This window comes from Amphibalanus amphitrite, unplaced genomic scaffold (genome assembly GCF_019059575.1).
Source record: "Amphibalanus amphitrite isolate SeventyFive unplaced genomic scaffold, NRLGWU_Aamphi_draft 000123F_arrow, whole genome shotgun sequence".
NCBI lineage: Eukaryota > Metazoa > Arthropoda > Thecostraca > Balanomorpha > Balanidae > Amphibalanus > Amphibalanus amphitrite.
This window is the reverse complement of record NW_024881618.1, coordinates 953235-965952: the sequence shown is the minus strand read 5'-3', so window position 1 is coordinate 965952 and position 12718 is coordinate 953235. Positions and strand designations below refer to the sequence as shown.

Genomic DNA, 12718 nt, shown 5'->3' with positions numbered 1-12718 from the left:
CACCACGGGCCTGTCGAGAGGCACTTCAGGCTTTTCAGGGGCACCATAGTCCTCTCCAGGCGCAGGGGTAGCAGGGGCACCAGAGGCCTGCCAGGGGCACTACAGGCCTAGCAAGGGCACCACTGTTCTATCAGGGGCACCACGAGCCTGTCATAGCCAGGCATCTCAGGCTTGTCAAGGCCCAGGGGCACCACAGGTCTGTGAGGGGCACCAGCGACCTAGCAGGGGCACCAGTCAACACAGGTCTGCCAGGGGCGCCACAGACCTGCCAGGGGCACCACAGACCTACCAGGGGAACCAGAGGCCTGCCAGGGGCACCACAGGCCTAACAAGGGCACCACGGGCCTGTTAGGGGCACCTCAGGCTTGTCAGGGCCCAGGGACACCACAGTCCTTCCAAGGGCACCGCAAGCCTGTCAGGGGCACCAGAGGCCTGCCAGGGGCACCACAGTCCTTCCAGGGGCATTACAAGCCTGTCAGGGGCACCAGAGGCCTAGCAAGGGCACCACAGGCCTGCCAGGGGCGCCTCAGGCCTGTCAGGGGCACCACGTGCCTGCCGGGGACACTTCAGGCTTGTCAGGGGCGTTACAGTCCTGTCAGGGCCCAGGGGCACCAGGCCCGTGGTGTCCCTGCTAGGCCTGTGGTGCCCCTGGCGGTCCTGTGGTGCCCCTGTCAGGACTGTGATACCCCTGATAGGCCGGTGGTGCCCCTGGCAGGTCTTTGGGCCCCCGGGCCTCAAGGGGGGGGGGGGCCATGACCCATGTGACCCCCCCCCCTTGGATCCGCCCCTGTGTGTTCTGGTGCGCATCCCTCGTGGAACCACTACCCCGACTAACGAAACCCTATTTCGTTCTGTCCCCCGCTCCGATGAGGGAGCCAGTTCTGCTACTCCCCGCCCTAATTTTGTCCCACTCCGCCACTCCTTTTTTCTGACAGAGACCCCTTCCGCTGCTGCTAAATGTTCTAACCACATTTCACTCTGCTGCTGCTCCCGCTCTAAACCGCCCCCCGTCCCGCCCCCGCTGCCTCGTTCTGACCCGCCCCGCTCCTCTGCGGCAGGAGTTTGCCGAGACGGCGATGAAGGAGATGCTCAGCTGGTACGGGTACGAGCGGCGCGACTCGCCGCCGCCGCGCCGCCACTCGCCGCCGCCGGCCGAGGGCTCGGCGGCGGGCCGCCTCAGCCGGCCGTCGTCACCGCTGACGGATGGCTCCGTGTCCCCGCGGCCCGTCTCCCCAGTCACGGCCGCGCTCGCCAACGGTGAGACACCGCCCCGCGGGGTAACCAACACCCACACGCCCGTCTGCTGCGCACGGGACACACAGGGCGCACCAGGCGTCAGACGCCACTGGGACCGACATGATCGAAACACGGCGATAGCATTGTGACCAATTGTAACCATTTCAGTTTTCACACATGACTTTGTAATTAGATATGGGCGCCTTTCTGATCTTTCCGACTCTGCAGATTATAACTCGTCCAAAAGTTCAAGTTGATGAGCGCACGTATACAGTGGCGGATCCAGGGGGGGGGGGGCAAAATGGGCATTTGCCCCCCCCAAACGTCATAATTTTAACATTACGCCTATGGACGAGGCATGGAAAGAATCGATAAATTGTTATGGTTTGCCCCCCCAAAAAACTCTGAGCTGTATCCGCCTCTGCACGTATAGTACAATCCCGACAATGGACATCGGAACTTGTTTGACGTGCATATAATTGGAAAAAGCTGCTTGAAAAAAGTCAATTTCGATGCCTAATGCTTCCCGATGTCAGGTTACCAGGAGAGGAAAGTTGTGCGCCTTAATGGCATGAGCAATATTTCATCATCTCCAATAAATAAAGCAGTTATATGAGACTGCTCACATCGAGGCCTACGACGACGCATGCCGCTTCATGATTGTTTGCTCGGATTTTATCGAGACATACATCAAAGGAAAAGTTATTTGAGATACGGTGAGCCTTCCTTCGTGCAACCTTTCTCGTGTTTCATTTTTCATCTTCCCGACTGTTGGCATTTTAATGCCCAAACGAATCATATGAGACCGTTTCCACCAAGACCTACCGCAACGTTTGTTACTTCATGGTTGTTTTCACAGAAGCAGTTATCAGGGTTTATTGCAAACTAAAAGTAATACGAGATGCATACGTCATTCCGCCTTCCAGCTCAGTTTCCAGCTGGGGGCCGGTTTGAGGCGGTCGTTAGGCGGCTCGCAATGTTACCCTTTGACCCGTGTGTCGCCGGACTTCGGTTAGTTCAATTAATTCCATTCGATAGTATAGTTCGTTTTATTCAGCCTCGGCCATGAATGTTTTCTCCTATGGCAGCAAAACGAGACATTGATGTTCAATATAACTATAGACGCTTACCATTTCGATGATCACCACTAATCTCCATGCATACTGTAGGCATGCACCTGGGTTCAGTTTCGTTATTTTTATAATAACGACAGTGGCGGCGGAATAGGGGGTGCAGGGGGTGCAGCTGCACCCCCATCGAAAAACATGGGGGTGCAAACATATCTTTTTGCACCCCCAAAATCCGTACAAGGGGCCCGTCGCACCATCCAATACATTTTCTCCCGAAAACCAGTGATCGGGAAACGAACACTGATGTGGAATCATCCGGGATGTCCAATTATAGCCAGGAGCGCCCCATGCTAGTCTTTAGGGCCCCCACACCGGCTAGAAGTGTCCCGAGCCGCGTTTAGTGCTCCATGCGGCATCTGAGGGCCCGCACGACGGCCTCAGAGGGCCCTTTTATGACGATCTCTGAGGGCTTCCACGACGACCTCTGTCCCCTGGGGCCCTACAACGGCCACTAAGGGCCCTCATGACGACCGCTGAGGGTCCCACAGATACTCTAGGGCCCCAAGGAGACTCCAGGGGCCACGCTGGCCTCTGAGGGCCCCTATGACGGCCTCTGAGGGCCCTTACGATGATCTCTGGGGCTCTCACGGCGACCTATGTCCCCTGGGGTCCTATAACGACCACTAAGGGCCTTCATGACGACCGCTGAGGGTCCCACAGGACTCCAGGGGCCCCGCTGGCCTCTGAGGGCCCTCGTGACGGCCCTAGACCCAACTCAAGTCTGAGGGCCCATTTGGCTTTAGACGGCCCAGCGACGGCCTCTGAGGGCCCCAACACAACCAGGCTGCAGGGGCTATGCTGGCATCTGAGGGCCCTGCAACGGTCTATTGAGGGCCCTAACGATGGCCTCTAGCGGTCTTACCAAGGCCTCTGAGAGCCCTGCAAAGGTATCTGAGGGCCCATGAAGACCCTCACAATGGCCAAGGACCCTCATGACGACCTCTGATGATCCTTCCGAAGGCTTCTAAGGGCCATCACAACAACTTCTGAGGACCCCAGGACGACGGTCCGTGAGGGGCTGAGGGCCCTGACGCAAACCTCTCTGGGCCCTCATGATGGTCTCTAAGATGATGATCATGATGGTCTCTAAGGGGCCATGCTGACCTCTGAGGGCCCTCTTGACGGCTTCTAGGGCCTAAAGAAGGCTTCAAGGGCCAACGCTGGCCTCTGAAGAACCCTACGACAGCGTCGGAGGGTCTCAACTCAACGCAGGCAGGTGCCAGGAGACATGCTGGCCTCTGAGGGTCCCGCAGAGTTCAGATTCAGAGGCCCCAACGACCTTTGTGGACCTTACGAAATACGAAGGTCTCCGAGAGCTCACGCAGGCTCCTGGAATTCCACACTGATTCTCAGGCCCATGTCGGCTTGTTGAGGCACTTTATCTGCTCTTGGTGCCCCGTCGCCGGCCTCTGAGAGTCTCAATGTCGGAACTTATTGGGCCATGGGTCCTACACCGGCTTTTATGGCCCCTACATCGACTCTTGGGACTCATGACCCATGAAATGTGGATCTAAGCGGCTTCTGAGAATCCCCATGCTGGTTCTGGTAGCCGCCAGCCGAATATTTGGACTCACACGCGAGCTCCTGGGACCCCTTGCATACCCCAGGGGTCTACCAGCCTCTAAGACCCCACACATACTTTTGGGCTCAAACGCTTGTCCCTGAAGGCCCCACTGAGACCCCTTTTCTCTATTCAGTCCTCCATACCGGCTCTTTAGGATAAACATCGGCTCCTGTTGCCTCCATCCCGGCTTTAGAGGGCCTCCATACAGGCATTTTTGGGGGCCGATGCCGGTTTTTTGAGAGCCCTCAAAAGACTTTCGAGCCTATACTGCCTTCTGAAACCTTTCAGCAACTGCTCATTCAGTCTGGGGAGTCATGTAAGTCTCTGGAGAAGTCTCTACGTGGTCGGTTTCCAAGGGGCTTCTAAACACGGTCTCCTTGGAACGGTCTCGTAGGGCCCTCAATGGTCCACTGCGGATCCAGAAAAGTGGCTTGAGACGCTGCGGGTGGTGGCTAGACTTAAAAGGCTAGCCGATAAAAAACTAGCTGCATTTGCTTCCTTATGCATTCATTACTTGAGATAGGTAGGTGCACTGTAATTTCAAACCTTTTACAGAATTTGTGTGTAGGGAGATAGTTTTCCAAAATCTTCGTTTTTCATAAACCAATAATAACCAGTATAACGCCTTTTGGGGCGACTAACGGAGCGAGCGAGAGGGTGGGCCTTGCACGTGCGAACTTGCGAGGGGGTACCTCCAACTGACTTGTGCACGGCACCCTACTAACCGGTCTCTAGCGATGTGCCAAATTTGGGCACGATCGGCCCAGCCGTTCTCGAGATCTGGAAGCGGCACCCTGCACGTGCGCACGTGCAAAATGGGTCCCAACTGACTTGTGCACGGCACCCTACTAACCGGTCCCTAACTGTGTACCAAATTTGAGCGCAATCGGTCGAGCCGTTCTCGAGATCTGGAATCGACCCCTGCACGTGCGCACGTGCAGCAGCACCCCAACTCCGGCACATGGATATGCAGTGCCTAGTGGGTGCCTACCTGCATGCCAACTTTCAGCGCAATCGGCCAAGTAGTTACCGAGATATTGCAACAATTACAAAAGTGACACCTCCTCGTTTTGCACGTGGCACGTGCATAAGGGGTCACCTACATGCATCGGGAATAGTCCAATACTTGGTGAAGGAATGAAGCTACCCTACAAAAATTACCGCATGTAAATCGGTCAAGTGGTTGCTGAGATATAAGCCTCGCAGAAGCGTGACCACGGCCGGCCGGCCGGCCGGCCGCTCATACTCAGAAATTTCCGTTAATCTAAGGAAAGACTACGCTCGCTTCGCTCGCTCCGTAATCACAAAAAAAAAATGAAGGGGGCCCACAACTTCCAGAGGGGCCCCTTGAGAAAACTTTGCACCCCCATCCAAAATTACCTTCCGCCGCCACTGAATAACGATTCCTATATGAATTATGAATCAACAGTCTTTGAAAAGTATTCGATGACGACAAGCTCCTTGTCCATGATTGGTTTACAATGTTGTTTGTTGAGTTCACTGTTTTCTTACAGGCTTTTGTGCTGGCGTTCTTCTCGTATTGTGGCCGATGTGAAGTGTTTGTTGTTAGAATATGACGTTTTCCATCTAGTGCAGCTGAAAATAATGGAAAGTGGATACCTACCCAGTACCCAGTGTCTTTTAGTGTCAGCTAGATTATAAACAGAGGTGTGCTAGAGATCAGAACAGACCGCTCTCGTTGTTCACGCGCACAATTTGTACGGCGACACACTCCTTAGTCCTTATACGGCAAGATATCCGTTATACAGCGAAACATTCTTGTCGGCGACACGTTCGCTATACAACACATAAGCAATATCAGTCATACCGCGACGCATTCGTTATACGATTACACATTCGTTATATAGCGACATACTCGTTACACGGCGAAACACTCAAACGGTGACACATAAGTGGGTAATGTCCGTTATACGGCAAAATATTCGTTATACGATGACACATTCTTTTTACGGCGACACATTCTTTTGACCTTTACACATTCGTTATACGGTGACACTGTTTTATTTGTTGACTTCATCTGTCATTGGGGTAACGCCCGTTGGTGATAAAAGAATAAATGAAATGAAATGAAATGAAATGACACATTCGTTATACGGCGACACATTCTTTATACAGCGAAACATTCGCGACATTCGGGGTAGGTATTTACTTTAGGGGCTATATTGTGACACGGATGTCAAGTTTGTGACACGGCGGCTCGTCTGTGACACTATGTCACATGCTGCCCGGGAGGCAATAGGTGATGTTCGTCTTTTCAGCAACGCACCCAGTCAAAACAATCCGCACTGGCAATTCAGCATCTTTTTCAGAAGGCAATGGACATCTGACGGGGCATTCCCATCGCTCATCAGTATGTGGTTTATGGACTATAAGTCAAGTTATTATGAAACCGTTTGAGTCAAGGTCAAGGGATGGAATACATCTTTGCTTTGCTAGCATGGCGGTGAAAAACGGCAAGCGAACTTAGAAATATTGGTATACTAATGTAGTATGTTAGTACTTACATACTTGGCTGTCTCGAAGTGCCTAGCTTTTTTCTGACGTGAGATTCATTTGCGAACCAGGGATCTGTCCCGTTGGTCGCTGGTCTGGGTTTGGTTGGGGGCAGCCTGCGCGGCGGGACGTTAGTTTTTTCACGGGCCTTTTCCGCCGCTTGTGGGTGCTCTGCGGTTCAGCATACATTCAGGCGCTCACCGCGGGTGCCGTGCGGTACAGCATAGTTTCAGGCGCCGACTAGTGACGCCATCTAGCGGGAGGAATGGGAGACTGCTTGTGAAACGTTGGCGCTGCCGTGTAGGAGGAAGTCTCCATTCAACTTGATGCACGTCATTGGATTTCCTTGGATTATGCGATACCCATTGCCATAAATGACGCACCACTACCGACACCATCAGTGTGCAGTGTGCAGTGTGTCAGTCAGGCATCGGTAGGATTGCGATTGCAGGATTGCAAAATCCTGATTGCATTCCTTTTTGGTGGATTGCACCTGGATTTGAAATCCATTAAAAAAAAAACAGGATTTGATTGCGGATTGGATTGCATCATGCTTCCAATTTTTGCAATCCAATCCGGATTGTGTTTGATTAGTGTTTTGAAATGGTTTGTTGCGATTGAAAATTATGAGATCGGCTTCATCGGCTTAATGTACTTTGCTATCAAGGGCTTTACCTACATCGAAAGTTGAAATAATTTAAACGCTTCGAATTTAAACGCTCAAAATAATATACGCTGATGAACTACAAAGGAAGGGCAAAATTACGTATTTGAGGGCGAGTTTTAAAAATATAAAACACTGGTTGGGTAGAGGTTTAAATGTGGGGGTGTTTGAGGCAAAAAATATTTCCCATAAAATACCTGTGCCTTAGATATGAATTACTAGCAAGTATAGGTACTAGAAATGGGTGATTTGGGGATGGAGGCACGGCCCTATGCCCCCCTCCCTGATCCCTCCCCCAGATCCACTAGTGCACATAATAATACAACAGGATTGCAAAAAAGGATTGCGGATTTGATCACAATCCAAGTGAAAAAAGGGGATTGCGGGTAGGAATGCAATCCACTTCGGCACTAGGAATGTGGATTGGGAATGCAATCCTTTCAAAAAGGATTTTACCAATGCCTGGTGTCAGTACGGCAGTACCTACCTACCTGTCTGTGCGACTCTGTCCTCCGACGAGCCCGCTGCGCCGATGGACGCCGGCTAGGGCCGCCGGCGCCGCTCGGCCTATCACGTTTCGCGCGCCCATTTGGTGCCGTGAGAGGGGGCCGGCCACCGGAGCCGGCCAGGTAGCGGCGCCGGCTCCCGTTACCCTCATTTGGAGCCGGCCCGGCCGCCGCGCCGCCGGCCTGGTCGATGGGGCTGATTATGCCGGGCAGCCCGGTCGGTCGGCGATCCGCCTGTGATCCGAGCGGCCGTCTCCAGTGTCGCTGGCGACCAGAGGCTGCCGTCGCGTGCGTCACAGTGCCGGGGGCGCCGGCTGACCCGGCGGGGGCGGCCGCAGGGCGCACCGCTACACTATCAGTGAGCGCACCCCCGCGGCCGACACGCCCCGGCACCATAGGTCTGACACGAAGGCGAGGATGGGCGTGCGGAGACGTGGTTAGGCATGCGAGTCGTTCTAGCGGATTAAATGATCGTGCATGTTCTGATGTTATGTGACATGATTCCGTGTGTTTTGGTGCACTGACATGGCACCGGCCGTGTTTTCGGTCCTGTGATTGACCCCGCGTACTCGATCCCGTGACCTGACCCGTGTCGCCCCGTTCCGTGCCGGCAGACGGTGGCTGTAAGCGGACCCCAGTGGTGTGCTCCTGGTGCAATAAACTCGGTGCTCAGCTCTACACTATGGGCTCAAAGGCCTTCTGTTCAGAGCCGTGCTTCAGCCAGTCAAGGTCAGTGGGGGTCACGGCCTCAACCTCGAGGTCAGCAGGGGTCACGTCTGAATCTTGTGGCTACTGGGCGACCTAAGGAGCTTCAAATGCCACATGTGGTGTCACGTATCCGACCTATCTTAAATTTGATCCCGCAAGCTATTCTATCAGGGGAAGATACATACATGAGCTCATTAGGTCAAGTTTCTAGATCTCAGGCGTGGTGTAGTCTGTAGCGTGAATAACTGTGTTCAAATGCCATGTAAGTAATGCGCAGTACCTTTGTTCAGCAAGTACAGCTGTCCGAGAAGAATGCAGCACGGTGGCTCATTCAGGCCTGTCGTTGAACTTGCCTGACATGTAACTCGGCCACTGTCACTCGCCTAAGACTGTCTAATTATCGATGTCTATTGTCTGGGCAGCTGGCAGGTGGCGGTGTATGAGGCGCGGCTCCCACCCAACTCGCATGCATAATATCGTCAAACCGTCACCAACGAAGCCCTGTTGGTATAGTGTTGTGGATGTCCCCTATTAACGGTTTTTGAAACTGTGTTCCAGAGTGGCCAATTTCCGGAAGACAAAGCTCTGCGATTGGTGCAAGAACATTCGAGACTCACTAAACATCGAATTTATCAACGGGGATCAGCAGCTCCAATTCTGCAGGTAAGGACCGGACATCGTGTTTGTATAAAGTGTATGTTACATCATGCGTCGCGCATATCCGAGAGGGATCGCGCTCAATGACTGATCAAATCAACTCAGTGGGAAGAGGGTGCTGCCAGCTGAAGTAATAAGCCAGAACACAATGATGCCGATGCTTCACATTCGATACTTTTTTCCTCCCAACCACCCCACAACGTACAACGGCCGTAGAGCTGTCCTTGTCGTAGGCGTGCTAGTTTGTTTCATTTTATCGAGGAAGTCAACAACCAGGGCTGCAGAGTCGATGGATTTTCGGCGACTCCGACTCCGACTCCGGGCAGAATTGTCGACTCCGACCGACTCCAACTCCCGACTCCGACTCCGCAGACCTAGCAGGGCTGCGGAGTCGACAGATTTTCGGTGACTCCGACTCCGACTCCGGCTCGGGTTTCTAAAATCGACTCCGACTCCGACTCCGGTCACAACTGTCGACTCCGACCGACTCCGACTCCGACTCCGACTCCGACTCCGCAGCCCTGTCAACAACTTCTTAAAATATTTTCTTTTCAAGCATTCATCTAAGCATTCATCAGTTATGTAGGTTCCACCCATGTGCCATATGGAGATCATCTTCTCTTGCTATTTGAAACTGATTGGTCTTCTAGCCCACATGCTCAGCATATCCATTTCGACTCGATTTTGAGTAGCACGTTACCCTTTTCAGTGAGAGCTGTCTAAACGCCTACAAGATGAACATATTCTGCAAGGAGACGGAGGCGCACATCCAGATGCTGCCCCAGCTGCGGGAGCTGGTGTCGCGCTCCTCCAAGGACCCGCTCATCACTCCCGAGATGTGGCTGCGCGACCGGCCGCCCAGTGGCGCCGCCGCGCCCGCCGCCGAGCCAGCGCCCCCGACCGGCGACGAGGGCAGCGCCGCGGCGGCGGCCAGCGACCGGCGCCGAGTGCGGCGCGCCCGGCCCGACCCGCAGCGGCCGCCGCCGCGCGGAGTGCGCGCCCGCAGTCACACCATGCCCGTGCTGGAGCTGCGCGAGCGGGCCCGCAGGAGGCCGTCGGCGCCCTCCCGGCAGCCCCCACCGCCGCCACCCCCCGCCGGCATGGCGCCGGCTGCTGCGGTCGGCCCGCCGGCGGCGGTGCCAGCGGCGGCAGCGGGCGCCCCCTGTCCGCCGGCGACCGGCCCGCCGGCGGCGCTGTGGCAGCGCTACCACTTGCTGCGGCCGGGCGCGCCGGCCGCCGCCGCGCCGCCGCCCCCTCCGCCGCTGCCGCTCGGCCTGCCGCCGGTGACGGTGATGCTGCCGGTGCCGGTGGCCGTGCCGGTGCCCGTACCGGTGCCGCTGCCCATCCCCGTGCCGGAGGACCTCTGTCGGGAGCTGCTGGCGCGCTATCAGCGCCGTGATCAGCCGGCCGCGGCGCCTCCGCCCGCAGACTGCCCCATTCTGAAGCGTGAGCTGGAGAAGGAGTCGGCCTCCGGGTCCGACACAGAGGGACTGGACCTGACCGTTCGAAAACGGAAGACAGATCACCCCAGGAAAATTAAAATGGAGGAAGATGACTTTGATTGATTGGGGTACTGAAATTTGTAGATATTGATGTGACGTGTTTCGGACTGTGTTGTGTAAAAAGTTTGTCAATAAACTATATCTTTATCGACATATCCACGAGCTGGTAGAGTAGAGAATCCAAAGTGAGCACTACAACAGCATTTAGATTTCCGACTCGGTGACTCGACAAGATTCAGTGCAGCCTTGGTGGGCTGACCAGAATATAGTAACGATTGCGCACCGTGCGGCACGCATATGAAGCTTTTCGACTGAAGGCAGACAATGTCCGTCAAGACAGCCCATATTCAGACCGGATTCAGCCCAGATTCGGGACACCTCCGATCAAGCTGAATCTCGCACACAATGAAAGTCCTCACATTCCCAATCCACAGTCCGAGTCATTCGGTGGCACTCCCAGCCGTTTGACCTACAGAGGTCAGCAAAGGTCACGTGACCCAAACTTGCACAGCAGATTGTGGCCCACCCAGTAGAGCTAGAGCGCTAAAAATGGCACCAATCGACTCGCCAGCATCTAATCTTACTTCCCCTATACCCATTTGACCTCACCAGCTCAGGCGATGACCTAAGGTCATTTGTGGGCTATGTCGAAAATACACTTGCACAGCAGTTCTCGAGTAGAGGGATTGACCGCATTCCAAATCAAAGCACATCATCGGGTATCCCATATGCCGTAGTAACTTTTCCATCAAGTCACTTCTCGATATGTGACCCCGTTTGACCTCGGCAGGGCAAAATGTCCAAATAAACGACACTCCATGGAACATCGCAGCCCGGATTCAGCCCAGATTCGGGACACCTCCGATCAAGCTGAAACTCGCACACAATGTAGGTCCTCACATGCCCAATCCACAGTCCGAGTCATTCGGTGGCACACCCAGCCGTTTGACCTACAGAGGTCAGCAAAGGTCACGTGACCCAAATTTGCACAGCAGATTGTGGCCCACCGAGTAGAGCTAGAGCGCTAAAAATGGCACCAATCGACTCGCCAGCATCTAACCTTACTTTCCCAATACCCATTTGACCTCTCCAGGTCAGGCGATGACCTAAGGTCATTTGTGGGCTATGTCGAAAATACACCTGCACAGCAGTTCTCGAGTAGAGGGATTGGCCGAATTCCAAATCAAAGCACATCATCGGGTAGCCCATAGGCCGTAGTAACTTTCCGTAAACACCGCTTCTCGATATGTGACCCCGTTTGACCTCGGCAGGGCAAAATGTCTAAATAAACGACACTCCAAACGTCGTAGCCCGAATTCAGCCCATATTCGGGACACCTCAGGCCAAGCTGAAACTCGCACACATTGCACAATGTAGGTCCTCACATGCCCAATCCAAGCCCAATCCACAGTCCGAGTTATTCGGTGGCACTCCAAGCCGCTTGACCTACAGAGGTCAGCAGAGGTCACGTGACCCAAATTTGCACAGCAGATTGTGGCCCACCCATCAGTGGCGGCGCCACGAATTTTTGCCAGTGGGGGCAAGCTTGAGGTGACCCGACTGTTGTCTGATACGCCAATCTGCAAAATCCATGAGCACCTTGCCCCTAGATGTTGCCATTCAAAATTATTATGGTTCTCATGTGACCTCGAAATTTATAGATCCGGGAACAGGGGGGCAGCGGGGGCGCTTGCCCCTCCCCCCCCAACTTGGGAACCGAGGGGGCGGCGCCCCCTCAACATTGAGGCAGCGAGAAAAGATATTTCCTCCCTTTTCCGGACTTCTTTCCTTCTCGTTTCCTGTATACATCTTAACATCAACACACGGCATGTTCCTTGCCATCTGAATGGTTTCTGCTGATACAGTATCGATTTAACAACATCTGCTGTTGTCATCCCGCTTTGATTTGGGCATGACCTTGGCCATAAGTTTGGCAGGCCAGATTTTATACTGGACCATTTTGAGTCAACTTTGAGATTAAATACATACCTAACGTACAACGGTGGTAAAATCGTTGCTATAGTTATAACCTAGTTCCGGGTGTGAGGGAGGGGCGTGGGGCAATGAGTGCACTGACGTGGCGCCCTCGGAGGACCGGTATGGGATTAAAGCTCAGCGACACCAAGGGCTTGTGTGGTGCCTTCGGTTTTCGGTAGCACCCTCAGAATCACCGGCCTAGGGCCCTCAGAGCCGCCGGTAAGGGGCCTTTAGAGGCACCGGTGTGGGGCTGTCATGCA

At 54.3% G+C, this 12718-nt stretch overlaps 1 protein-coding gene across 1 annotated transcript in view; it reads left to right on the top strand.

The window, feature by feature from the left end:
• LOC122381635 (sine oculis-binding protein homolog A-like) overlaps positions 1-10544 on the top strand; it is a 43746-nt gene extending 33202 nt beyond the window's left edge. The window contains exons 2-6 of the mRNA XM_043366033.1: positions 1059-1257; positions 8229-8343; positions 8881-8985; positions 9689-10203; positions 10408-10544. Of these exons, the coding sequence (XP_043221968.1) occupies positions 1059-1257; positions 8229-8343; positions 8881-8985; positions 9689-10203; positions 10408-10544 (1071 nt within the window). The remainder of the gene's footprint in view (positions 1-1058; positions 1258-8228; positions 8344-8880; positions 8986-9688; positions 10204-10407) is intronic.
• Positions 10545-12718: the final 2174 nt, after the last annotated feature.